Source organism: Diprion similis, chromosome 12 (genome assembly GCF_021155765.1).
Source record: "Diprion similis isolate iyDipSimi1 chromosome 12, iyDipSimi1.1, whole genome shotgun sequence".
NCBI classification, from domain to species: domain Eukaryota; kingdom Metazoa; phylum Arthropoda; class Insecta; order Hymenoptera; family Diprionidae; genus Diprion; species Diprion similis.
In genome coordinates this window covers 16,881,578-16,908,618 of record NC_060116.1, presented here as the reverse complement: position 1 = coordinate 16,908,618, position 27,041 = coordinate 16,881,578, and the positions used below count along the sequence as shown (strand labels likewise).

General features: G+C 43.7%; 1 protein-coding gene across 2 annotated transcripts in view; it reads left to right on the top strand.

Annotated features, from left to right (window-relative positions):
* The window catches only part of LOC124412991 (protein TANC2), a 65,030-nt gene that overhangs the window by 22,736 nt on the left and 15,253 nt on the right, over nt 1–27,041 (top strand). Inside the window, exon 1 of one of the 2 annotated variants that reach the window (XM_046893260.1) lies at nt 8,496–9,126. The exons of the other annotated variant lie outside the window; for it this stretch is intronic. Coding sequence (XP_046749216.1) covers nt 9,060–9,126 — 67 coding nt within the window. The 5' untranslated portion in view covers nt 8,496–9,059. Of the gene's footprint in view, nt 1–8,495; nt 9,127–27,041 lie in introns of those variants that run through there. 2 annotated transcript variants of the gene reach the window in all.

The window sequence follows — 27,041 nt, the reverse complement described above, 5'->3', positions numbered from 1 at the left end:
AGCTTTACGTAACCAGCTGAAATCGAAGCTGTTTCATCCACCGTGGAGCAACGGTGTCCTCCGATACCAAAATCACGTTCAAGTTTGCAGATTTCCAAGGGAACAATACTCGTAATTGATGTCTGCAGAACGGCTGTAAAAAACAACCGAAGAATGTGTAAATGAAGGGGAAAAAGATGCGGAGCGTTGAGATGAGTCAGGAAAAGTAGCGTCCAGGAGCGTCTCAGGATAAAAGGCGGAGTCTCGCGGCGATCTTAGCAAGTCTGGGAATCTGCTCCCTCCGGCTATATTCGCCAAGAAATTAACCACATTCGCAGCTGCGCGTTCGTCCGGAAAGTCGGTGTGCAGTAGTAGGGCAGGAGTCATGCACCGCGGGCGTCGAACGCGGCGCCGATTATTAGCACGACCGAGAGGCTGGCTGCTCGAAGCTCTCTGACTTGACTTGACTCGACTTGACTCGACTCGATCCGACGCGCGACGTTTCTCGGCGTGCATGCGCTAGACGTCGAGGCGCCAAGACGCCGAGACGCCGGTTCACGCCGATGACGAGACTCCGTGTACCGCCGACACACCGGGAATCAGGGAGTGAAGCCACACGCCACTCCACGCTGCCTGCGGTGCGCACCTACCTGTGCGGTGTGGGTTGATTTGAAAGAAGGAAATTCGTGGGCGTATGTATACTGTACGAATGCATCGTGCAGCATGCAGTACATTAATTCACAGATAATTTTCCATGTAAAACTCGCTGCGCAGCCGCCAACCGTTCCAGCTTATAATATACCCACTATTGTCATTAATTAATCGTAAGTCTACAGGTGAGATAAGCCCCGATGGTCCCACTTCGCCGCCCAGTCCGTGTCGTTCAACTTCGTTTAACGCCCAAGTCTTTTGTACCTGTAACAACCAGGCGCAACCATCAACGCTCCTCTCGTCTTCCATATCCTTCGGGACAAAATAGTTGAGGATGTAAACTGACCCGGTTTCCAAAATGGCCTCAGTGTTCTCGGACTGAGGAAAACGAAAATCAACTTCTTTCGGAAGTGGAACAACAATATTAGGATCCTGTTTCTTACACCTTTGAGAACCTCGATCAAAAACGGCGTGAAAAATGATGAAAATTTTTCCTAATTCACGTTATGCCAATCAATGAGCACGTGATTGCAAATCAATGAATAAATAAATGTAAACTCGAGGTGCTTATCCGTTTCACCAGTTCGGGCGTCGGGCCCAGGATGCGCCAGGTTGGGTGCGGAGCCTGCGTGCGTTTAATTATTAGCGTCGATGCATTTTAGCGTGGGGGTCCAGAGCGTGGCTTCCTTGGCCAACGGGCCCTGGTAGTTCTGGCCGATCCTCGTCCCTGGATCGAAGAGCCCCGCAGAGTCGAGAGCGCAGTGCGGAGTCTGGAGTCGAGTTGAGGCCGGTCCGCCCACAGCATCCGCTGTCGTCCTGCCACTGCAGCTTGGCGGCATATCCCCGCAGGTATCTCGGGGTCTGGTATCGTATCGCCGCTTTATACCTGGAGGCTCTCGTGCTGCACGGTTGCCTGCAACCTGCACCTTTACCTGTGCTTGGCATCGAGTCTCGATGACGAAGAGTTTGTCTGTACTTGTGTACGCGGGGTGTTTATCTCGCGTATTGACACCGATTCCTGGAAATTTGTCTCGTCCCCGGTCATCCTGCCTAGTTAGACGAGCCATTCATGAATTCGCGTGCGGTATTAAACGCGTTTCGGATTACGGGATTGACGTTGATCGATTCCCGGTTTCTGGAGCAAAGCATGAGAACAGAGCGAGATTGATGAAAGGAAAAGATGTATGTGCAAAGGTAAAAAGGAACTAGTATGAAGACGGAGAGAAAGAAAGAGAGAAGGAGAGATCAACGAACCGAGAGAATGAGATCCGAGAGTCCAGATCGTTCGCTGCTCTACGAGCTTTGACTTTATCCGCGGAAAATCTCACCGCGGGATTTACTCGCTTCGGTATATTTTTACCTCATGCATGCATGCTGCATGTAAGTAGGTATGCGTAAAAATCAGCCACGGCTGCAGCCTGTCCGGGTATAATAATAAGTAGCTGCAGGTACCGTGATAATGATTATATTGTAGTAACGATTTGACGGCGTTGATGGTTTCCCTTTACATAAATAATCCCAGAAAAGCTAATCTAGGATATAATAAAAACAAAATTTCCGGAGAGACGAATCCTTTGAACATTATTTTACGACTGGATCCCGAAACCCATCTCAGGAATCCTGGACTACTGTAAAACTAGGTGTAATAAACCGCAGCCCCTACTTCGCTCTTCCGAATATATGGCGTCTGTCATGGCCGACAAGAGATCCGCAAAACGTTTTATCCGTGTAAAAAGCTCGCCGTGCCGACAAAGAAGTTTGTCTCCGTCTTGTCACGCTGTTCTTGCAGCCTGAAACGAGCCTGGTTTACGTGAGCTCATAGTGTAAATCCGTGTATACGTGCGAATCTGTGTTGCGTACACTTCTATAGTTATACCAGTTTTCTGGGGAAGCAGACGAAGAAGAAGACGAGGTAGAAGGCCGATACAAGTTCAGGCGAAAAGGACGGAAGGTGATCAGGGATGCGAAGCAGAGGTATGAACCAGTCAGAATTTGTCTTACGGGGGTCCGTTTATCTCCCATCTTTCCCTTTACCTTATACCCGCCTACCTGCCTACACTACTCCGAATCGAACAGATATCGTGTCGAACAAGATCATGCGCGGTGTTTAAATACAGTGTCAAATTGGCTCCTTCATCTCGAGTTTTGGTTCTTTTAGATATGATTCTTAGACCAAGGATTATCGGTCTTCGGTCATTAATTATCGGTACCATATGTTACATTCGAGATATCAAGTTCTCCTGTTGTTAAAATTACTTGCTGTATACAGTCGATAATATATAAATATATATACTATACGTTATATCTTACCTGTTCACGGAGATATATGGAATTTTGAAAACCACTTCATTCATGACGCCCAATACCGAGAATATCATTAAGTGTTAAGCAATCGGAAATATTTATCGCTCTTCTCGTAATTTCTCTGAAATTAACTACGTACTGAGAAAAGCCTCGTCTCAGAGTCTTTCTTACTACATCCAAGCCCTTTTGAAATTACGATTCTCTCTGTCCTCCGCAGGTGGGATCACGATTCGAAGTTATTATAGTCTGGCTGCGATTCCGAACAATTTATTCCTCTATTATTTTGAAATTTCTAAAAAGAACTGATCATTTCATTTTAGATTATGGTTAAATCCCGTGGGACGGATTTAATGTGCTGACAACACAGACGTGGGTGAAAGTTTTGAAAATTTGAGGAATGACTATAAATGGTCAACAATTGCTCAACACAGTGACCATATATTTTAGTAGTATGATCGGTATTCGTGCTGGCATAATCAAAGCCGACAAAAAGAAAGAAACAACGAAATTTATCTCTCAAGTAGCGCCCCCATATTTTCACGTAGTTATTGCTGATCTTGCGTAGCCATATAAATTGCAGAAAACTGTCAGATTCTTGTGGTAACATTCGTCCCTCCCTTCAGTTCGGTTATATGCACTACGTGAGGTCATTACCAAGCAGATCGGGAGATGCCATGGTCTGGACTCAGGGATGCGCGTAGATTCCTTCAAGATTTATCAAGCAAAGCTGAATCCGTGGTAAAGCAAAACATAACATCGTGGCTGGTTATCCGCTCGTATATATTACCGGCGTCGGTTTCGCTACGTATGATCGGTTTTGTAAAAAGGGTAAATCCGCTTTTGCGACACGTGTTTTTTAACCGCTGCCTCCATTTATTCTTTTCCTCCTGCTATCGAGCCTGAGTAAGCCATTTGGCGAGCTGTATACGAGGCATCGCGCCAAACACGGATAGTCAAGCACCGGCGTTTCCAACCCACAGAATGACTTTAGCCTCCAACACAATCGAATGCCACCTCAGAGATGACATTCTGCTCGCTAGGCTCACCCCTCGAGCGAATCGTTCAATCGTTCTGTTGTGCTCGGGTCTTTGAGAATCGTGGGTGTCTCAGGAGCAGATAGACACGTCAATCTGCGACGCGCTCGTGTACCCGCTTTACAAATCAAGCCACCGATCGGAGCCCACGGGACGACCAACGCAATATCGCTCAACAACTCAGGGCCTGATCACCGGCCTCCATCACCATATTTGGTACTGGTGTGGGTCGCGAATCGCAGTCAATGGACATCGCGAAAAAAAGAAAATGACAGTGAATGAATGAATGAACGAATCGGCGCTAACTTAGATTAGGACACCGTTTAATCACGCGTGTGTCGATTGGGTCGTTGGTCCCAAATATTACCAAAATTCGTTTCACGCTGTTGCCAAGAATTATCATTTATTTTATTTATCTTCCCCCTGCTACCGAGGGAACTTCCTTTGTCAGTAGCACGTGGCTGATCGTACACTACAAGTTATAGGCATGCTGCATGTACCGCATATCTCAGGGTTGAAGGACTCAGTGGCTAGCCACGGGACGTCGATGTTGGGTTGGGACTTCTGGACTCGGTTGGCCGTCGTAAAAGTGTAAAAAGTATGTTGGTATGTAAGCTTGGGTGTTAATATAACACCGGTGAACAAAGGATGAAGTGATTGCTGCGGTGGCCTAGGCTATTTAAGCTGGCGGTGCACTATGCGAATCGGACACAGCACTTGTACTTCTGCAGGTATTTCAGGTTCTTAACAGGCTTGTTTTCTTCGAAATGAAGGTGGAATGATACGAAACAATTTGTTAACGTTGAATTATTTTTAATATCGAAAATATGTTCAAATATAAGATAAATTACAAGATTAGAAACTAAAGGAAAATTATAACAAACAGAAATTTGTTTGATTCATTTTCACTTCACACTGCCTTTCATAGAGAAAAATCGCCAAGCCGGAACTGGGTGGAGTCTGAAAGTAAAAAGACAAAAATGTTTACCGATCACTCTTGAAGCAATATCAAAATAGATGGATTAGTGTTTACGACAAAAAGCACGCCGCGTCTTATCAGTTCGTTTCCGGGAGACAGTGTCACAGACTACACAACTGAGGCAGCGCAAGCCAGAAGACCTTTACACCGACTTCAAGTTGGAGTTTACGAATAACGACGCCAATTTGTTATCATATCTGTACTGAACTGAACCGTATAATTTTTTATCTTAAATGGCTTGATCGTGCACTTTCTTCGAGTCATGTGCGCGAGTAATGCGCGATAGAAGGTATCCGGGTTCGAGGTGACGAGTGTGTTGGGAATCATCCCATGTACCATGAAAATAAAATTGATTGAAGGGTCAGCCGGGAATGGAACAGCCGTTCCACTGTCAACTGTCCTGCAGTGTCGAGTATCGAGTGTCGAGTGTCGAGTTTCGGCGATGGAATGTCAATGTCAACGCTGTTAGGCATGCTGCAACTTTCTCAGTCTACTCCGGTCGTTTCTGAAGAATCGTCAGCTCGATTCTGAGGAGGTGTGAAGAAGCGGAAAGAACTTCATTGTGTTGTCTTCATCAGTTATGCATCAAGAGTCAGGGTTGGGTTGGACGGAGAAATGAAGATGTACCTCATGTACATTCATGCACGAATACGTGCGCTGAGTATAGGTGCATTCGTTTATCCGTTCCGCAAGAGAGCGTTTCATGGTAGGTACTTTTGATAAAAATTAACGCGAATGCGAGCGAGAGAGTCTAGGTGTTATCGCCGATGAGGTTTATCTGCTTCAAGGCGCCAGAGTATCCGGATGCCGTATAAACCAGCTTCGAACTTGATATGGGAAAAAAAGAAGACAAAAGTTATCCGAGCAACAAAAGTGGAAGCTTCATTCATCAACGCCCGGCATATATTCACTTCTGTATCACTTGTATGTAGCTCTCTACATATGCTGATTAGCGCTCGTGAAGGATTGCTCGCAGCTAATAATACCAACAATAGCAGCAATGCGCTATTCGGTGTCTGTACAATAGGCGAAATTAAAACGTGCTCGAATCGTTAGATCATCTTTTAAAGTGTACCAGCTTTTAGGCTGTTGTGTTTATGGTGGAGTGTTTAATTATGAAGACACAGTAGCTAAGAGATTTCAGGAATGTCCATTAAAAGTATTGAGAGAGTTTCTCCACGACCAGCTCATGCGGATCAATCACTTTTTGCGCTCATGTTACACTCTTGGAAGTATAAATGGATAGAAACTTTGCAACATTTCAACGATCCAATGACCTCAGCCTTCGTCACGGGCCTAGAACTAATCAGAGACCGTGACAGTGAAGCTCGTTTACGTCGTTCTCGGACGAATGAATCATTTCGCAATGTTTTTCCACTGCGATCAGTGTCAATTATAGCTATGCTAAACGCAATCAGAAGCTTGTGGATTTCACTCGACACAACGAAAAGTCGATAATATACACCTCAATGCTTCCGGTAAGGACAGTAACAGGAAATAGAGCAGAAATAATTCGTGGAAGGAAAAACTATTAGTGAATGAAGTGGGTAATGAGTTTGAAGTTCCTCGCGGAGCCAGAGTCACACGTTATTCTTTCGACGATCTTCTCTGGGCTCCAATTTCCTCCGCCATTGCCGAGGAGGTAGTTTGGATCCCGCACGAGTTTAAAAGCGGCTTGACCCCGAGTCTCGACGTTTTAGGGGCTCGGGTCTGACTCTCGGCTCAAACTCAAAGAACCGCATTATTAATAGCTGGGGTCCAGAGGCCCGGGGTAGTTGGCGGTGGTGGTAGAGGGTCACGTTAACGTGTAGCCGGAGTCTGGAGGGATGAGTCTGCGGGATAGAAACCCTGCCCACCTGATATTCCAGGTATGACTCACCCACGTGACCAGGGGTCAAGATTCAGTCTTTGCTGCCGAGTGCTCGAAGGTTGATTGAATCATACGGAACGTCGTTTGTTCCGTATCGAATGGATTTTGGATATTGCTTCACGGTGAGAGCTGCGAGTAGAGCTTCGTATCACAGTCTCGGTTGGCCACCCCACGCCAGGTGAAACCTGAATATTTGATTCACGTGTGTCTGCTCCGAGAGCAAACAAGCAAGATCGTCGTAACTACCCTCCGTCGCTCCTCGAGAAATCCGACCAATTTATCGCTCCCTTGTACTTTATTGAAACGACGACTAATCGATCTTTTATGCTAATCTTCTGCTGCACACACGATCAGTCTCTCGACCTCAGTGAAGAGTCCCCTCGGGCACGTCTCAATACCCGAGCTGCCTACTAAAGCTCGAGACGTCGTCTCAGACGGAAAATATGGAAAAATCAAAGAGTCGTTTTTACCTCATCGAACGTGGAATCTTGACAGATTCAAATTTAGAGCAGGAAGGCAACGAAGTTGAAAGATTCGTGAGAAATGAATAAACGTCTTGTACAGACATTCTTAGATTCTTCAGTCAAAGAGAAAGATCTTTTGCCTTGTATTCACCGCGTCACTGTCACGATCTCTCATTGTTTTGATCTTATTGACGTGAATCGAGTTTATTTTGCTGGTAAAAGGAGTCTTCGAACGAGGTCATTTCGGTTTTTTCAAGTTTAATCTCACACGCTTTTAGATAAATTACCTATAAGATCAAATTCTGGGTTACTGGTTAAGCCAGAAAGATGTCGGTGCTGATAGAACTTAATCCTCGTATTGATTTGTAATTATAAAACTACGAAAAATTTACCAAGTTAAAAGGTTTTCTGTTTCTCCGATAACGGCGTCCTTTTATAGATCAAGAGGATCAAGTGTGACTAATCAGAATCGGCAATAACTAATTCAACTTGGAAAATATCTTACCATTAATTTATTTCGGCAATAGTTTGACTCGGAGGGTCGAAGACTGTATTCAGTGGTGCGAAAGGCGAACACCCAGAAGCCAAATTATTCTCCAACGGTCTTAATACCAAACTTTGTTGCATGTCAGTGCAGGCGGTTTAAAATATAAACTTCGTTATTTCATGCGAACAGGGCTAATCTGCAAAGCTGCAGAACCCTAAAGTTATTACGACATCCGCACTCGAGATTTAATCCCATGAGTTTTATTTTCATCGTACCCTTCTCGTGTACGAAAACCACTGCAGCGTGCTCCGAACAATCTTATTACATGCTCATGCGTGGAGAAGCAACGCAGCCACATGGAGCACCACAACCAACAGCAGCCAATTCTGATCGAGTTGAGTTTGATAAGAACTGGCGCTTCTGTTCTCCGTCCAAACATCATACCCACATCCACACACACACACACACATGTACGCAGTACAGTGTGGGTGCACAATTCACGCAGCAACCGAAACGCACATGCGTTATACATTCGTCCACACATGCATCGAGTCGAGTGATGGGCACCGTGTGCATACCCAGAGAGAAAGAGAAAGAGAGACCTGCTCGATCCCCACTTCAGCACGCACACACACACACACACACACACGCATATACTGGCATACATTCACCACCACGAGTGCCGATTGTGAACAGCCAGGCGTCTTGGGACCGGCGTCAGCCGCCGTCTCAACCGGGGCCAGAAGTCCTGTCCAGTAGAGCCCAGACCGTGGCAAGCATCGCGTCGTGCTAGAGAGTTGCAGGTTAAACAAGTGATCGTTTTAATCCGAGCAAAGTTTTGTACATAAACATCGTGAAGTGCCTGAACGAAGATGTAGAATTTTTGCGAAAAGAGAAAGGGTAATTTGCAACTGCGAATCGGTCCAAAGTCCGTCTTATCAGAGCACGGTGAACGTGGTACCATAATGTGACTCTTTCAAACTTTCGTACAACGAGGTTTCGTACAACGAATACTGGAGAATGATCGAGCCGAGTGTTTTTGAAACTGCTAAACATTGCTGTGATTACGCACAGTATTGAATCGTGCTCCGAATTTTAGGTACCTATAGTGGAAATTGTGCGTGCGGTGAAAATTCCCCGATTACTCTTGGTGAATCTTGATATCATCGCAATCCGCATCCCGAGTCAACTGTTATTATGCGAGGTGTATTGGTGATTAGACACACCGCCGTCACAACCACCACCGACACCCCTTGTGATCAATTTTGCTTGGATTAAACCGACGACCGGAATGGCGCCTCCGGATAGAAACTGCAGGACGGCTCGTCCCGGCTCTGGTTTGAGTCTTTCCGTACTCGGTACGTATGCTCTGGCATATTACGTGTGTCTATCCCACGGGCATTGCACCACCTTGCACATTTCACTGCAGTAGTTCGCTGATTAGGTACGCGCGTCTCCCTTTTATGGCCGAGCTCATGCGGCTCCGTAAGCAAAAAGGGAAAATAATAAGGCGAATTGAAGAACCGCAAATCAACCATCCGCGCCGGTTCGTGCCCAATTATATATTTCTTCGACGACCCAGCGCTGCATGATGAAATTATTTTCAGAGTAGGAGCAAAATCCGAGGAAAGACGCTTTCGATCTTTGAAGTTTAAACCGTTTTCCGACTCTCGGGAGAGAGAGGAAATGAGTCGACATGCCTCAAGGACCTCCTTTTCTTTTGGTAATTTATTCCTTGTTTAGACTCATTTTCAAACTTGTGTCTGCAGCCACCGGATGTACAGTCTTCGAACTTAGACATAGATCAGCCACCTCGATGTTAGTTCAGTGTTTTGTAACCCACACTTCACTGGATGTTTAGTTGATGAAGTGGATTTTTCCAAACAAGTAGGAAAACCAAAATTCAACTAGTCGACACGGAGTGAAAACATTCTTATATCCATCAGCTACAAACAGCCATTGAATTTCGGTCGAAAGCTAATTATTTTGAAAACAAAAATTCCAGTATATCGTCAAAATCCTGCGTAACTCTTACTGCGAAAAACCATGCAACGATCATTACTACATTCAAGTTGATAAGGAAGAAACGGTAAAAAAAACGTGTGAACAAAATTTCTCACGCCAATGAACAAGGGTTTTGACTGCGTTGCGACTAGAATTTCACTTTATTTTATCTCGTCGTCGTCACGTTTCTATTGAAGAAGAAAAAGAAGAAGAAAAAAAAAAATGGAACCAACGGGTATTTCTTTGAATCATGCGTTACACTCGCTTACCTGATAATTCTGTTTTTAAAACGAATAACAATCATCATACAGTGTCAGCTTCGCGCACGAGGATTGATATCTAATTGATTTTTGCGAAACTGTACGTGTACCTAATCTACGCGGACAAAAGATAAGATAATACGGTATCGCTGTCGCGTATAGAGAGGCCCGTCAGTCGCTCGGCGGCGGCGACGGCGCCTCGATAAAAAAAAGGGTTATTTCAAATTATTATATTGTCTGGTCGTTGATCGATATGGATTATCCTTCGCACGTTCGTGAATCACATTCTCGCGCCACAGGTTTCTATCTTGGTCACAACTCGCTGAAACTTCTTATCTACAAACATTATTATACGCACAAGTGTAATACTTTTCAAGGTTTACCCGCATTAAACTTAAACACATACTTATGCTTCTACGCGTATTGGAAATCAAACACAGGCAACTCATCAACGCTGGTTATAGAACTCATATATCCTCACTCAGTGATGTGGGATTGAAATAAGCATCAAACGTTTCGGAGAACTTCGCTACTGTAGATAAAGAACGAATTGTATTGTCAATTATATTTCTATTGAATACTTGATTCATCGTGTGATTGAAAGAGTCAAACTTTGTCAAAGAAGTTGAAAGCGAAACAAGAACGAAAACGAAAATCCACACTGCGTCGAATGGTCGCTGGGTTCTCGAGCACGTCCGTTGACCATCAGACGAAGGTTGGATGCGTCTCTCCGAGAGGATCCTCGGAAAGGATCCGACGCACTCGATAAGGCAGGACCGGTCAAGAGAAGGGGAGGTAACGCGTCCCTAAATTGGTCTACGCGGATTCGCCTTATAAGCCGAGTTACACGTGTAATCGAAGAAGTTCGTGAAACCTACACACACGCACACACACACACACACACACACACAAGTGTTGCACCTTGTTGATCGCGGATTTATAATTGCTCAGGATGGTCAGTAACCCTCGAAAGAAAGAAACTAAGCTGTATTATAAATTGCCGTTTGCCATCAATGTCTTCGTTCTGGTTTTGGCGCCTTTGCGAATGCGGAAGAGGAACGAGATAAGCAAGGATTTGCGAGGATTTGCGAGGAGTCGAGTTGGCTCGTTGTTCAGGCTCTCGGCAGCTGCTTTAATCGTACAAAGTCTGTGTCCTCCTCGTACAATATGCGACAGATTATACAATCTGACGCAATAACAACCGTGGCGAGGCTTGCAGCAGGCGCCATGTCGTCATTGTCGGGATGAGAGACGATCTTGAGGATAATCCGCATCCACGCCTTTGACAGCGCAGTCTTAAAGTAACGCTATGCGCCAGGCCCTGATCCTCGGACACTTATACTCGTTTCGGAGCTTTCGCAATCGTCGATGCGTCGAATGGCTCTGTGTAACCGAGACTCAATGCTCCAGATATGAATCTCTGTTATCCACTCGTCCTGAGTGCGTCTCCTCACATCAGTGTCGCCTCTCTTGTTCTTGGATAGAAAAAAAGTAGAGTTAACAAACTGGATTGATGCTATTCCATTTCACTTATTCTCATTCGAGGAAGAATCTTAATTCGATAAGAATATCGTGATTTCTCTTCTGACAAGAAAAAAAAAAAAAAAAATTGTACACAAAATTTTTATGTATTCGCGTGTTAGTTAAACAATACCAAGCAAGGCATGACCCGAGAATTCCAGACAACTTCGAAGACGGTGAATCGCTTATCGAACGTGCAGGAAACGCTTTCGTACTTAGATGTATTCAATTAGTGATAAAGAAGTATAGCTTGGCGTTTGTACCGCTTTTTACAATGGAAGGAATTTTGACATTCTTCGTTACCGCGTGTCGCTTCCAAACCGAATCGCTCATCATTTAGCCATTGCGTGATATCGGCTTTCATCTGCACGACGATATGGCGCAATTTCCATGCGATTGGTAGAGGAGGGAACTCGATGAAGACGAATGGTTTATTATTGTAGAGTAATTGAAAAGGAAGACGCTGCTGATCTACGAAGTTCCTTTTTGTTGGCGCGTTCCTAACGCGCCATATTGGAATGCCGAGACCTTGAGTATATCTAAGTGTGCGCAGAGAATTTTTCAAGAAACTTATTCTCGCGAGGATTACGTAGAAGCTGCATAACGCAGGGTTCACGTGTTGCGGTATAAATATTCCAAGTTCCTACGTCGCTCATAAGTGAGATACCGAGCGAGGTCTTAATTATACACTTGAGAGGCTATTCGCGGCGTTTCTAATGAGAGAAGACCAGCTGCACAGTCATATTCATTCGGTTTTATGAATGTGCCGGCCGCGGATTCAGTTTCAACAAAATGAATGAGCGCTTCGTCATCGACGAGTCTAGAAGAAGAGACCCACTCAGCTATGAAATCATAAATTCATCTCACGCGGGGCTAGAAATTAAAAGTCCAAGGGGAATTAACAACGACCATTAAATAATTGAATCGTTGTTCCAATTCCAAAATGCTGCTCCAATTCGATCGAATTCCTCGTTTGGAGAAGGGAAAGTGACTTCGTTTGTATACCTTTCGGTATGGGAAGCCTTTTTCCGTTAGCAATTTCTATACCTACCTGCCTACGCACCTTGATTACCGATGCAAAATATTCCTAGGCATATTGACACATTCGGTTAGGGTCTTTTAAAGTCACCTCGACCTCCTCGACCCAAGCCGGATTCCTCACAAAGTGCCATCCGACCAGGTTCAAACGACTGTCACAAATGGTGACCACGTGTCTCCGGAGCAAGGCTGATGGCCACCTGCTGTTCCATTCACTAAACACTCCCGCAGTTCGCACTGGATTACCATTGTCATTATCAACGGCCATCTACAGGCAGCAGGCTTGGTTCTTCAGATTTCAGAATTTCGAATAAACCCCCGCGCATTTATATTCAAGACCGGCCTCCGGGTGGATCTGGGAATTTCGTCGCCACGCCGAGCTCTTCAGGGCGCTACATACCCATATTTCTTGGCACGTCCGAGGTGAGAAGCATCGCGACGAATCGATCCACGGTACAATCGAACGCCGGCTTTGACAGCTCTGACGGAATATAAATTCGAGGAACATCGTGCATGCGGATTCGGGCTATTTTCACTGGCAATCCTTTTCGTTGTTCGCTAGTTGGTAGGCAGGTGCAATTTGGAAGCCTGATGCTCGCGGGTTCAGATAAGGGTACAGGGCGAAGGCATTCGGGTGGGTGGTAATAGAGACGCGGGGGTTCAAATTTCGGGAACCCAATACGTCCGAGGTGGAAATTACGCGACAGGTCGGGACTCGGGGTAGAGAATTCGAGACACGATGGGCTCTGCGTTTCTTCGTCACGGAGGTAAAACCCCTTGTGGAGCACTCGAGCCATCGAAAATTATGCCGGTGTACCAGGAAGAGGACCCGCAATGATCATCCACGGCACCAGCTTTGGGTCGTTATCGAAATGGAAATTGTATGGAGTGCGTTACGCGTTTCATCAACGCTACGTAGCCATGCATTTGGGTATGCACGTTCATACACCCTTCGTCTTGTGTGCTCACCAAGGCTTTCGCTCGAGGTAGTAGTTGTATTGGTTTGCTGGGTGTAGGCACCGAGTTTTAGGCACCTACCTGCCTATTAGAATTTTTTTTACTACCGACCGCTGTTGCAACAATGACCACAGAGAGCCGGGAACTCGGGCTGTGTAATAATAAGGACCACAGAAGGCAATTTAACTAAATATCTTTTGGTTTTGTTTGTTGTTTGTTGGTCAGGAAGAACCGAGGTGAACCGTGAGAGAGTCGAGTCTATTCCGAAACTAAATATGCAGCCTGCACTTCTTCTTTTTTCATTTTTTAAACGGTGAGCAAAAAAAGTGCTCGAATTTTCAGTGCTCAAAATTCATTGTACCGTTATTCTCGATGATCGTCGAAGGAACGCAATTATGGATCCATAATTTGCGTTCAAAGAGATGAAAATCTTCCACACCTCGTGTCCGAATCTCGCTAAGCGAGTAGCTACATTCGTATTCAGACAGGCGGGTACATACCGCGAGTCATGCGCGGTGAAGCTGATATACATCTTGTAGTAATTAGCATAACGGCTAATCAAACGCCACGGGTGGATTGTCGCGAATCATTATACGCATACAGCTGTAGCTCTGTTGTATTTTTATGCCTCGAAGACACGCGCCATATTGCTTCTTTATTTTCCTTTCATGTGTGTTTGTGTATGTGCGTGAGCGTGTCCAAGGGATGCATCTTTTTGTTTAAAACAGCATTGTGGATGCGCTTTTCTCTGACGAATTTCTCTCCTTTTTTGGCGTCAAATCACGCGGGGAAATGTGTACAACAATTTAGAGAACTTTGCCTAGGCGACTTGAATTTTTTGAGGGAACAAAAGTCACATAAGCCACACGACGAGGACGGTTGGACTGATACGATCTCGTGTTTGCCACCAGGCGCGACGCCGCGACTTGCTCGGAGATTTTTCGGCCCCTTTTTTGGTCTCCGTATATTTTTTCAACCCGTATATACATATACCCTTGTTTACCCGGTCTGGAGCCAACTGTCACCCCCTCGGCTGATCGCGGGGCAGGGGAAAAGAATGGGAAAGCGTATATTTTTCGTTCCAGAAATATGTGAATTTGACACTATCAACCCTTACTTTTATTTCCCCTGTGACGCTAGACACCGAAATACGAAACCTGAGTCTTCACGTCGTGTTCGATGACGCTGACGTCCTTGGATCGTTGGATTTTAGGCCTCCACTCCATCGCCCACGGTGACCCAATGGCGTCTATACGCAGAGACCAACGCATGAGTGACCCTCGTGTATATAATATTGGAAGTGCAACGCGGAAGGTTGTCGGGACTTTTCGTCATCCATGAATAATTGATCAGTTTTATTTTAAACGGTGTGCTGCGGCCAGCGCTGTCGAGGATCTTGAGCTATCATCGATCACGTGAATCTACCCACACGACGTTATGCCGGGCGTTACGCTGGTTCTTACAATCGTTCGCTTACCTATAATACTCACGTATCTACGATAAGGTACACGTCGCATGTTACATGTAAGGTGTGTGCATTGAAAAAGGTAAAGAAAAAACTAGGAACCCTCGAGGAAGTTAAATAATCCGTTATAACTATGCGTGCAGTATTGTATTCGTCGCATTCTCTCGTCTTGCTCAGGGAAGTGACGTAATATGTACATGCCTAATATAATGCCGTCATGCACTCACTGCAATGTGTAGCTATTGTACGGTCACGTAAATCTATTCTCTTCCCATAAGTTGCGCGCATGTACGCAGGTGTACCTAATATACACACGTTGCAATCGCATTCAACTGTTACTAAATTATAAACGACGTATGTACATGTGTCACATATCTGTCCTCCTATTAACGGCTCATTTGATCGTAATATGATAATATATCGTGAGTATCATCAATCCGACCGTCGAACTATGCAGATGAATTTTCTTAACCAAAGTTTCACGGTATAATGCAACATTATAAAAAACGGTATTTTTTTTCGCAAATTCCGTTCGTTCGTATATATCTGTATAATTATTCCTGTTTGTTGTTACTATAATCATAACGAAAATGAACAAGTTGTTAAATTTGATATCACCAAGTCTTACAATTAGATTCGGTTCCGGCTGATCGAAGAAAATTACTGCGAGCATCGCTGCCCGTATGATCGATTGGAATTGGTATAATTTAACGGTATTAGGTAATCGAATATGAAGGAGCGATCTACGCCAGCCTGCAGTATAATCCGTGAAGCAATAGGAGCGAAGTGTAAGGCGAGTCCTGACTGCAGTTAGCGGCGCAGGTGCAGCGGCGGACTCGGAGGATGCAGGCAGGTTGCTTTTCTCTCGCCCACGATCTCTGCACCCGCGTGCCTCGGATCCAGATGGTGTGAGTGTGTCGGATGCTGTGGGTGTCCGTCCGAGTCTGGTTGTGGCGCGTCCATACCTGCTTCGGCAACCCTTCCGACGCCATGCGAGGTAATATACCGAGTATTTCCCCCTATAAAACGGGATCTAAACCCTACAGGACGAGATATATCACGCCATGTGTTACACCGATATATGTACACAGTGTCGAGATGAATAATTGATTGCTCCCCTTTCGTGGTCGAATGTCTTGTCGAGGGTTGTATTTATCGCCTTGACCCTTGACCCTTGACACTGTGAAGTGGTTGATATACGTACAATACATGTAATATGAAAAAATGAAAGGTGCACGACAGCGTGTTATACGGCTTTTCATTTCGTTCCTATTATACTTTATTCTAAAGTATTTTTCCACGCTTCGCATAACTGTACGTCTTCATCTGTAATTCTAATATCGAAATTGGAAATCGTGACGGTTTTATTCCTCCGGATGTATCCTGCAGCGCGTTTAAAGGCACTGTCCTGGTTCTCCGGAGTGAGCAAGGCATATATACCTCCCATCCTATCCTGTAGCAACATATAACGAGGGACAAAAAACAGGGAGAGATATCATTATGTTGTACAAGGAGAGGAAATGCACCGGCTGCGACCGCTGTACGACACAAAAACAGTCGAAAAAAAAGAATCGAAGGAAAAGAGAAGACAAGAGAACAAGAAGAAGAAGACCACTACAAATCGTATATATACGACGGGCGCCACTCGGTAATTGAAAACGCCGAGGCTGACTGACTGGCCACTTCGTTCTGGTATAACAAGATTTATATTTTCAATTTATGTCTCCAACTCCGTTCAATTGAACCTCGTACCTTATACCCTGTTTTTAAATTTCTGTAATATTATAACCGCGCGTTATTCCTCCCCAGTGATAAATAATGAAAAAATCTACACGAGTTTTTGCTGCATTGATTTAGCAGGATCGATTTTGTACAGCAATCAGATCTCATGCGCTTCAATGTTATCACCAAGAACGTTGGTATTCGATATTTCCTGCTTGTCAAGCCTGAAAGCATGGTGGATTCAGACGAGGTTCTCTCTCTACCATGATTTTTAATGAAATATCAGGCACGCGGATGCATTCATCCACCGGTGCAGTGCGTGCTTGTGGCATGATACGTCGAGACACGTATGCGTACGTGTTCGAATCTCGATACAATGCTATCTCTTCGGCCGCTTTGTAAACAGGCTACCGCGGATACACGTAGTGGCTTGGCGGGGCCCGAAGGCCCGAAGGCCCGAAAAGTTCCCATTGCGCTGGCTAGAAACTCATCTAGCCGACGGGATTTCGGGCGGAGCTGCAGCGCGAGGGGCCCATCCGGTTCTTTGTCCGAGATAAAAGTTTACGCTTGTTGTATTTATACTGGCACTGGGGAGTTTGATAACGTCCAGATAACCCGCGAGCTAGGTAGACGAGGACGCGTATCAGCCTCAAAATTCGGTCTAATTTATACGCCAGGCTTGAATGCGCCCCGAAACTGCCTCAGAGTTTTAACACTTTTCCTGGAAGCACGACCGACCCGTGCAGGACTCGGTATATGACTTCTAATCCTTTGGCTGGATGAGCCGAGAGAGAGGAGAAAAGCTGGTGGAGCTTAATTTCTCGTAGTCTGATTTCTTTTATTGGTAAATCTGAACATCAAATCGCCTAAGGTGAAAAGTTAACGTCGGATTTTTACAACTCGCAGCTCGACTCGATGGTGATGAAATGTGGAGCGAGAGACTCGGTTTCCGATCATATTGACTCACGATCAGGACTAGGTTTATAGGTGATCGCCGATACACTTGTATCGTAAGATCAGTCAGCGGCAACAATAACTACACTCGTACACGTTCCGTATAAGCGGCGGCGCCTTTAACAATGGGTCAATTCTCACCAGCTCGCGAAACTTTCACTTCTCATCGTTAGTTTTTGTGTAGACTTATACTTTGTGCTTACGATACCGTAGGTTGCTGCAGGAGTGCGGCGTTTCGAGTGCTGTAACCATTGTCGATCTTTTACGAAATTACCTCGCAAAGGGGAACCTTGACTGACAACGAGTGAATCGACGATTACGAAAAGAGAAGAGAATTAAAATTTTTGCATTTATAGGTACATAGAGTTAATTATTTCGCGTGATGGTTTGTTTCGTTGAAATTTAATTCTACAACCACCCACGAGGTGACACATTCGAAAGGCGACGACGAGCTTCGGGTTAATAAATTCATCGCTATCCTCGAGTACGATCTGACTATCGTTGCATCGGTGACTGAGTTTATGCTGAGTAACAGGTGCCCGGAGGATCGAGGCAAACGGATTGCGCAAACTCGAGCTAGCTGGGTCGAGCCTTTAATCGAGCCGATTAATTACGTTAGAGCATCAATTAAGATCTTCTCGTCTTAATGGACTCGACGCCGGTGTTGTGCAGTCGTGACCCGAAGAAGCCGTGCAGAGACGCGTGCGAAAAGCGAAAAGCGAAAAGGCGAAAATGCGAAAACGGGTCACCACGCGTAACACCGCGAGGATATTAACTTCACATTCGCGTATCTCCCATAAATAACGCGGTATATGACTGAGGAATTAATTTTTAATCAATGGTTAAACGCCCGGCTTCGATCGGTAATTCGGGCGGTTCGAGATTGAGATTCGGGTCAAACGCTGTCGGCATAACGAAACTCCTACCCCCGCACCTGCTTTGTAATGCTCATCGAATAAGAGCGCAATTAAGAACCCTTTGGCGCTCTTAAACTCCGAATATTACGCCTCCGGATCCCCGGACAAGTCGATCCGGCTTTTAATCGAGTCATCGGCCTGGAAAGCGGTCTCGCCGTTCCATGAAATTACACTTTATTTGTCACGTTTTACACGAAAATAAAAATCCACCTCAGGCCATGCGAGCCTTTAATCCCATTTACACCGTTTCTTGGTGCAAAATCGTTTCAAGCTGGCGTACAATCCTTCGAAAGGAAGAGATTCCTTCTCTTTATATCAATAACTGGGTTGCCACCCAGGCGTTTTGGACGAGTCAAAACCGTTACAGCAACGAATCTACACGGACATAATTACGTAATTTCCTTATATATCTCTGCACGTTTAAACTCATTCGGCATTCAAATTGTGGTGACATCAGCTGATACGGCATAGTGAATTCGTGCCAGCGACGCAACTCGATGGAATAGAAAAATAAACGGTTGAAACAAAAATATATCATAGAACCGTATTAAAGATGTGTAAAAAGTTATAAAAGATTAGGTATATATATATTGTAACTATATTATATACGGGATAATCGGGATGCCAAAGCTCAACGTGCTTCGCTATCCTGCACGCGCTGAGATTTGTGGCCTTCTTTATGCCAATAATTTATGTTCCTTTGAAGCGTGTGTATGTGTAAATATATATACACATATATACATACAGTATGTATAACGCAACGCGTAGCGCAACACACAGGTGGTTCGATACGGCGTAGGTTGGAGCAATAACTTCCCACTGAATTTCCCTACACTTACTTACACATCGCTTTTACGATCGGGTTCGCGTATTGAAACACGCACTTAGCCGAAATTTTTTTTAAAGTATCCAGCTTACAGCTGCAATTAGGAATAAATTTAATAGCTACGGTCAGTGTTGCTGGAAAGGAAGAAATAACATAATGGAGTAGTTGTCACGATTTTATAAGCACCTGAGTAATGCATCGTAATAAGAACTTGGGGAAAACGGTTTATTTTAGAACGACCAAATAAATTCGACTTGACGATGACGTTTTGTACTATGTACTTGAAGTACCTCGTCTTGCAGTTCGAGCGAGCCGAGTGATCGGAACTCTGTAACGACGCCTGGCGTTTTACGCTGGCCATCATCTAGCCGGGCTCTACATTTTGCTCAACCTTATTACATCGAAGTTGGACACGAACGCGAGATGATCTCGATGAAAGAGATGAGGTGAGGTTAGGTGATGCTGGATGGTGGTCGCGGCTTAGTGTTGGACGGTATAAATGCTGTAGGTCCATGATCGAGGAAGAAGAAGAAGAAGAAGAAGAAGGAGAAGAAGAGGAAGAGGAGAAATCGAGTAGCGAAGCGATGCAGCGCCTACGCGCGACTTCATCCCGTTCGATCGTTATTCGGATAACAAAAGCGGGCATCGCCGCATGAGGTTATGGGCAAATTAAATTGAATTTCATCCCGGGCATCGCATCGCCATCGTTTATATGATGCATAGGTACATGCCAATTGAACCTATTGCCGATGATGTCCTGCATCGTTGAACCCCTGACAATGAGAGAGAATCGGCGTGCATACCTATTTTGCCACATATGTAGGTAGAGTACAATACCGGCATGTAATTAATAATATCATTTCGCAAGTAGCATTTTTTTTTCTCCTTCCAATCTGACAGCGAATTGGACAGGCTGGTTGGTAATCTTTCGGTACATTAAACACACTTCGTTGCGCGTTGCCTTCGCGCGTAGTCAGTTCATGGGTTCGTTCGTGTGTCCTGCCTGAGACTCATCTGCTTACATTGGTCATATAACGAAACTTGTACCTACACGCGATTTTTTTTCGCATCATCATCATCATCATCCGCAGCCACAGACACGACACATTGAACATCTTATGGAAATTTCAGGCTTAATTGAATTGAATATCGTTATTTATCTTGAGGACTGTTGTGAGTATGCCCATTCATTCTACTCATAATGGTTTGGCACGAAGAGTTACTTTTTTTATAATTTTTTCTACCTAGTGGGTACGTATATTATGTGATTATTACTATTATATTATCATCACCGTAATTGTTATTCTTCTTTATTGTTTTATTTTTCTTCACTTAATATTCTGGCTATTATTATTAGCCACACGTGGCTAAGTAAACGACTTGTCAGCTCGTTACGCGTCTACCAGCTATATTATATGTTCATAGTGAGTCGATATGAAGAAGAAATAACGAGGTGTGCGGTATGGAGAAATTGTTGATTGATTGATTGAATGAGGAAAACTTTATTCAGTTAATTGATTTTCAAATAATTAATTATACCTACAACTCTAAGGTTTCTCGCCTATTATGCGCTTCATCTAACATGTATTGTTTCGCCACGGATTTATATTAGGTATACGTACCGTCATAATTCCCACACTAACTGGTCGTCCAATTTGATTCGCAGTAACGCAAATCAACAAAACAACCATTATACTAAAGTGGTAGTCGTCGAAGAGACTGATTTTCTGTGCAAAAGGTAGCAAAGACTGGTTCTTGGTTTAACCAATTCTGTATTGCATATGTATACTTGCATGAATAACATATATGTATGTAATTTAAGAAAAGTGTTACAAGACTCTGCCAGCTGGTCTGACGTTTGTCGAAATATGTTTTTTTCCCTTACTTTTTTCTTAAATCTCTGTGAGTGAGGTGAGCGGTTTTTTCTGGTTTATCTTCTTCTTTTCCTCTTTTTTATTCAAGTGATCCTTTCTCGCGGCGACCAGTCCGACCGTCCTGTCCAGCCATCCATCCATCCATTCCGTCGTCCAGAGATCCGTTACCGCGTTTGTACCTGTGTATTTACTCACGTACGTACCACATGATTTCCTTGGCCACATTTCTTTGAACTCAGCATGTTGTTACTTGTATCGTTGATTGATTTTTTTTCGTGATCCGATAAACGCGCACCACGAAGGTGCTGCAAATCGGATTTGGAGAACGTTCGAAAAACGGTGGACGACATGCGAATTTTTACTTACAAGTACATCAGGATCTAGAACAACTGTTGGGCGCACGATACGTCGACGATAACGCATCAAGTTGGCGCCGATATACTTTATTGTTATACATGTAGTTCGATATCTGTCTGGAAGGTGATATTCCGAAAAGCGGGATCCTAACACCTTGCATCCGCTGTCGATAAGCTCGCGAGCGATTGGAAAGGGGAAAAATGAATCGAAACGAAACGATGAGGTCAAACATGGCGGGGGGATAAACCGCCGTATTTGTTTATTTGATCAAAGTGAGCCAGAGCAAATAGCTTCCTCAAGACTTAACCACTACACCCAACCGATCGAGTCGCCTTACGGTAATTCTCTCAACCAGCGACCGGGGGCCGTTAACAAACGTTTGAAAATGATCGATGATAGAAACCCAGGTCCAATATTTCCTGCACGATTATAAATCCTACGCTGGAACTGAATTGTAATAACTGTTAATACTGCCTTATCGCAGCGCTGTTCAAGCTTACGTTGGCTTCACAATGTATACTCGATTAATCTATAATATTTCGCTGCAGCGTGTTCGTTCATTCATCAAAGGCTCGGTAGACTCTCGCGCGTTGTCAATTGTGCTTTGTCCATGAGGCTGAAGTAAGTAACGTTAACGTCACGAAAATTGAGGGAAAAAATTATTGTTGCACAATTTTAGAATGGCACTTTCAAAGAGTCAGCTTTTTCATGCATCGTTATGGTAACCTTACTGATTGCATTCTCATCTTTTTGTCATGTGACGACCGTTGCCGTGAACTGTTCAGTGTAATTAAATTGTGCGATTCGTGTGATCCGAAGGAAAAGAATAAAATTGAAGTGGTAATTGAAGAGTGAGAAAACTTTGTTTTGTTGTTCACACACATACGTGGACACATCGTATAAAAAATAGTGCTTGAGCGCGCGTGCGCATGTCTGACCCAACCCTTTTTATCAATATCGAGTTACATAAGCGAGGGGGGTTATTATACCTATACCTAAGCACGATATGATAATGCCGATAAGTTTTATGTAAGTTGAGCAATGGGCGGCCGCACTTGGGGCAGAAGATAGTTTTGTAAATGCGCAGACGCGTTTCCATCGCGAGTAGAGAGGCCTGCAGTGCGCCTCTGTCTTGACGTTCGTACATCCTCAAAGCCAGTCTTTCAGTGATAACGTTTCATTCGAGCTGGTACGCAGCCGACCAAGATGGAGGGTCAGCAGCTAGGTGCGTTGACCCAACTGCAGTTGTAAACTTCTATACCGGTCGCTAGAGCACCTGTCTCTCGATCCCAGTTTGACGACACCACCGAGTCCCTCGAGGGTCGTACGTTTGACCTAATCCAGTTTTTCTCTATCTGTTCTCTTTACTTCTTTTAACATCTTTCACTCCCGATCCTTCTGCTCGGTGCTCCAAAAAGTAATCCAGAGGAATCACAATTCTTACTGAGTTGGAATCGTAGACCTCGAAAAAAAGAAGACCTGAAATGGGGGCAGTCAAGTTTCTTAAAAGCTCCAATCACACTCTTACAAGGATGTAAAATGTCCCTTTTGCATAACTCGCATATACACGTATCTTTGAGTGGGGAAAAATTGTGTCTTCTATGGTTGTATAATTAGTCAAAGATATGGGTCATGAATGTACAATCTCTCACGGCGGAATATAAGTTGCGCAGATCTTATGCAAATACTGCTGCACATGGGTAAGTGTGTATACCTACCTGTAATGATTTGCGCAACGCGGGAAGAAAATCAAGCTGCAAAAACAAAAAAATGAAAATACATAACACTTGGCTTGTTGTTATTTCTTAATAATTTCTTGATATATATATATATATATATACAGACGGACGTGAGATATAAATCGAGGTATTATAAATAATAATGCGATATTGTAATAGCATATAACAGGCGGAACGATCGCGATCAGTTTATATATGTATAAGGTTATATTTACAAGTGACAAGAGTGGCGCAGCGCAAATGTGAAATGCATGCCCATGGATTGCGCGCGTACGTTACATACATAATATATGCAATATCGGGCTATATTGCGGAAATAAAAACAGAAAATGTCGAGATATGGAAAAAAGGAAGCGGCAGAGAAGTGAAAGAAAAAGAGAAATATAAGTGGTGCGACTTGATAGTAACATGCTAAGTGCAGCGTATGCATGCCTGTGTAGGTACGCGTACCTCGAGTGGCAGGTAAAATCGTGTACTTGGTGCCCTACCTTCCGCGAGCGGGTTGCGCAACTCTATTCATGATACCCTGCAACCAACGTCGTACTTACTTTATTTACTTGCTCGAAGGTACAATGCTGTTGTGTATCAGTACCAGACCAGTGCAGCAGTCGTTACACGTCGCGTAGGTACGTAGGGTTATATACTGTGTTGTTTGCTGCAGAACTGCTGCAGATGATACAGTTGCTGGTGTGATACATACACGTGCTTGTACGACTTGCTGCTTTCAGAATTCAGCCATTTTTATTCATTTTACTGCTTATTCAGACGCACCGAACATTACAATTATTTGTACATACCTATAACTTAACCCTCGGCGTAAAATCATTTTCTTCCGAACAATATTTATACGATAAATTATACTGTAGAAACTTTCTGACACGAAGATGAGTCGCTTTGTTTTGTGTGTTCTACTTAAATTTTTTCACTATTTTACGTTACATTTGGTACGTGTACATTCTTCATGCATCTGTATGTATATACATTTTACATACATATATGTAAAGAGATATGGCGGATAATAAAAACCTACAATTTACAACGATCGTTAGCTTTTAGCCAGTGGGACGATTAAAACGAGTGTTTTTTGGTACTCGCCGATGCCTATTGGATATGCATGTTGTACGTACCTCAGCCAAACGATCGATCACTCGCAACTTTCTTAACACCATCTGTGCCCCCCTTATCTCTAATTTTTATTGTCGATTCTTTTCACCGAAGGAGTACTTCTAATCTTTTCAATTTATGTGTGGTACACATTGTATTGCGAATGATATTAATTTTCTTTTTCTTTTGCAAGATTTAGTTTACTGCACTGCGGTGCGTGATAAAGCTCGTTACTTCATATTGACGCTTCTATTTCATGCTCCGGTGTGTATGTATTTATTTTGTAATTTGTAATATCGCGGTACTGTTATAAAACGTTTCCCTAAATAAGTAAACAAACAAATAAATAAGTAAACAAAGGAACGAATAAATGAATAAATGAATACATTACTATGCAGGCTAGTGACCTAGAATACGGTTTACATTTCTTACATCCATATTATACACAGTCCACCGTGCATGCATGCATTATATTCCTACGTATAATACGCGTGTTGGAGCTACGTTTTTTTTTTTTTTTTTGTTAGGTCTGCTGCAGTTAGTCTGCTTCTTGCAGCTGCTGCTAATTCTATACAACGATGTAAAAACGTGAGAATTGGCACTGCGTAGCTGCAGCTGAAAAACGTAACTTAACACTGATTTCATTCGGTAATTAAGTTCGGTGGAAGCGCAAATAAAATAAAAATTGAAATTCGGTTTCGTCCTCTTGCTCATCAAGAGTGTGCAGATTAATTGTTCTACCGTGCGAATCGCGAGGGCTGGCTAATTCGCTGACACGTCGTGGATTTTAAAAGTCTAAACCCAATTATGCTTCGAGTCGGTTACAATATACTCGTATATATACGTAGTAGGTAACGACTAATTGTGAGATACTTCACGGAAGATTAGAAAAATGTGTCGTTGACCTTTCCCTAGCCGTGAGCAGCTGACGTCTTACACGGTAGATGCTTAATTGGTATGTGCTCTTCCATATGTGTATTCTGTATATAATATACCTCCATATATGTATAAACGAATAAATGTGTAATAAACGTATATAAACGGATTGCGTAAAGCTCCGTTCTTGTATACTTATATGCATTACGATATGGTATGTAAAAACTAATCATTATTCAAAAGCACATTTTCGAAAGCTAAATACAACTGCGAAATTTGTTTTCAATCACGCGATTTCAGCACTGATTTGCGTTGGCGTTGCACTAATAACGAATTGATAATGGCAAATGTCGATTGAACTATGAAAAATAATCAAGAATATGGTGAAACTGAGTTCATGATATTAACATTGATTGCAATAATCCCGATGCGCAGATAAAGGATCGTGGAAATGGCAAGGCAATAATGTAATGGCACATGCAGAACGGGGTTGTATGAAATGTATAACCCATTGAAATTCGTGATCTTTCAAATGCACGCTTACGTTGCTCGGGAGGAGGTCGATTTAGATCAACCAAAGTGATCCTCCTCTCCTTGCAGCCTCTAACTTTCTATTCCAACCTGCTTTACGCTGCAATCAATAGTTTATTCTACATTATCCGCGGTTAACATCAATACTCAGGGTGAATCAGCTCGCTGCTATGCTGAAGTTCACAGTCACACGATACGCGTTGCAACATATTAATTTCCAGCTAAAGGGTCGCGTCACGCGTCGTAATATATTGCAAAAATTAACAACTGTTGTTCGTCTATCTGGAGTGAAATCCACAATATTCTTCCTTTTGAAATGCAGAATAAATTGGATCTAGCAATGTTCGTGGGTTGTTTGGAATACCTCACCCTGTATTGGTAATTGCGGGAATAAAATTGCGAGCTCGTGCAAAGCTCGAGTACTGCATTATATTACAATGATCTACAAACCCCCGTTACACGTGGACACGAATATATATCACATGGACGTGCAGTACGTGTACCTGTATCGGTTCTACAGATCAAATCGTGAATTATAAGATTAAGTTCCCATCTGGGCATAGCACACTGTGTATGTACAACGATCCGGTATGTGAATGCACGATATGAATCCTAGTTACGATTCCAGTAACTGGAGTGAATCACACTTAAGCTGAATTTCCGAAAATGAAATGACGTTAACTGCCGTGAAACATTGTATGTCGAACGAAGTGAATAAAACTGAAGATGGCCGCCATTGAACGGACGCTTCCCGTTTTATTTTGGGTCTACTATCTGTTCCAGCGTTAGTAAATTATCGAGTGCTGTTTGACGTCGATGACAATAATGGCAAGGATAGTTCAGTTATGATTTCACCTTCGACGAAAGCTCGTTCAGCTGATAATTTGGCTTGGGAAATTGACACGTACCTACGCGTAGCTTGTGTGTGTATTTCACCCATGATCCATTCCTGAGACCAGAGTGAGGATGAATTAGCGGCGAATATTGTACCCTCGACAATAAACGTCTATTCTTTTCTCTAAGTCTCTTCTCTTCTCATCTGCGACCTCATGCTTTCTCGGGTCAACCTTCAAGTACGCGGCTCAATCATCTATTCATTATAAAATGAATTCAGTTGGCGGTGGACCA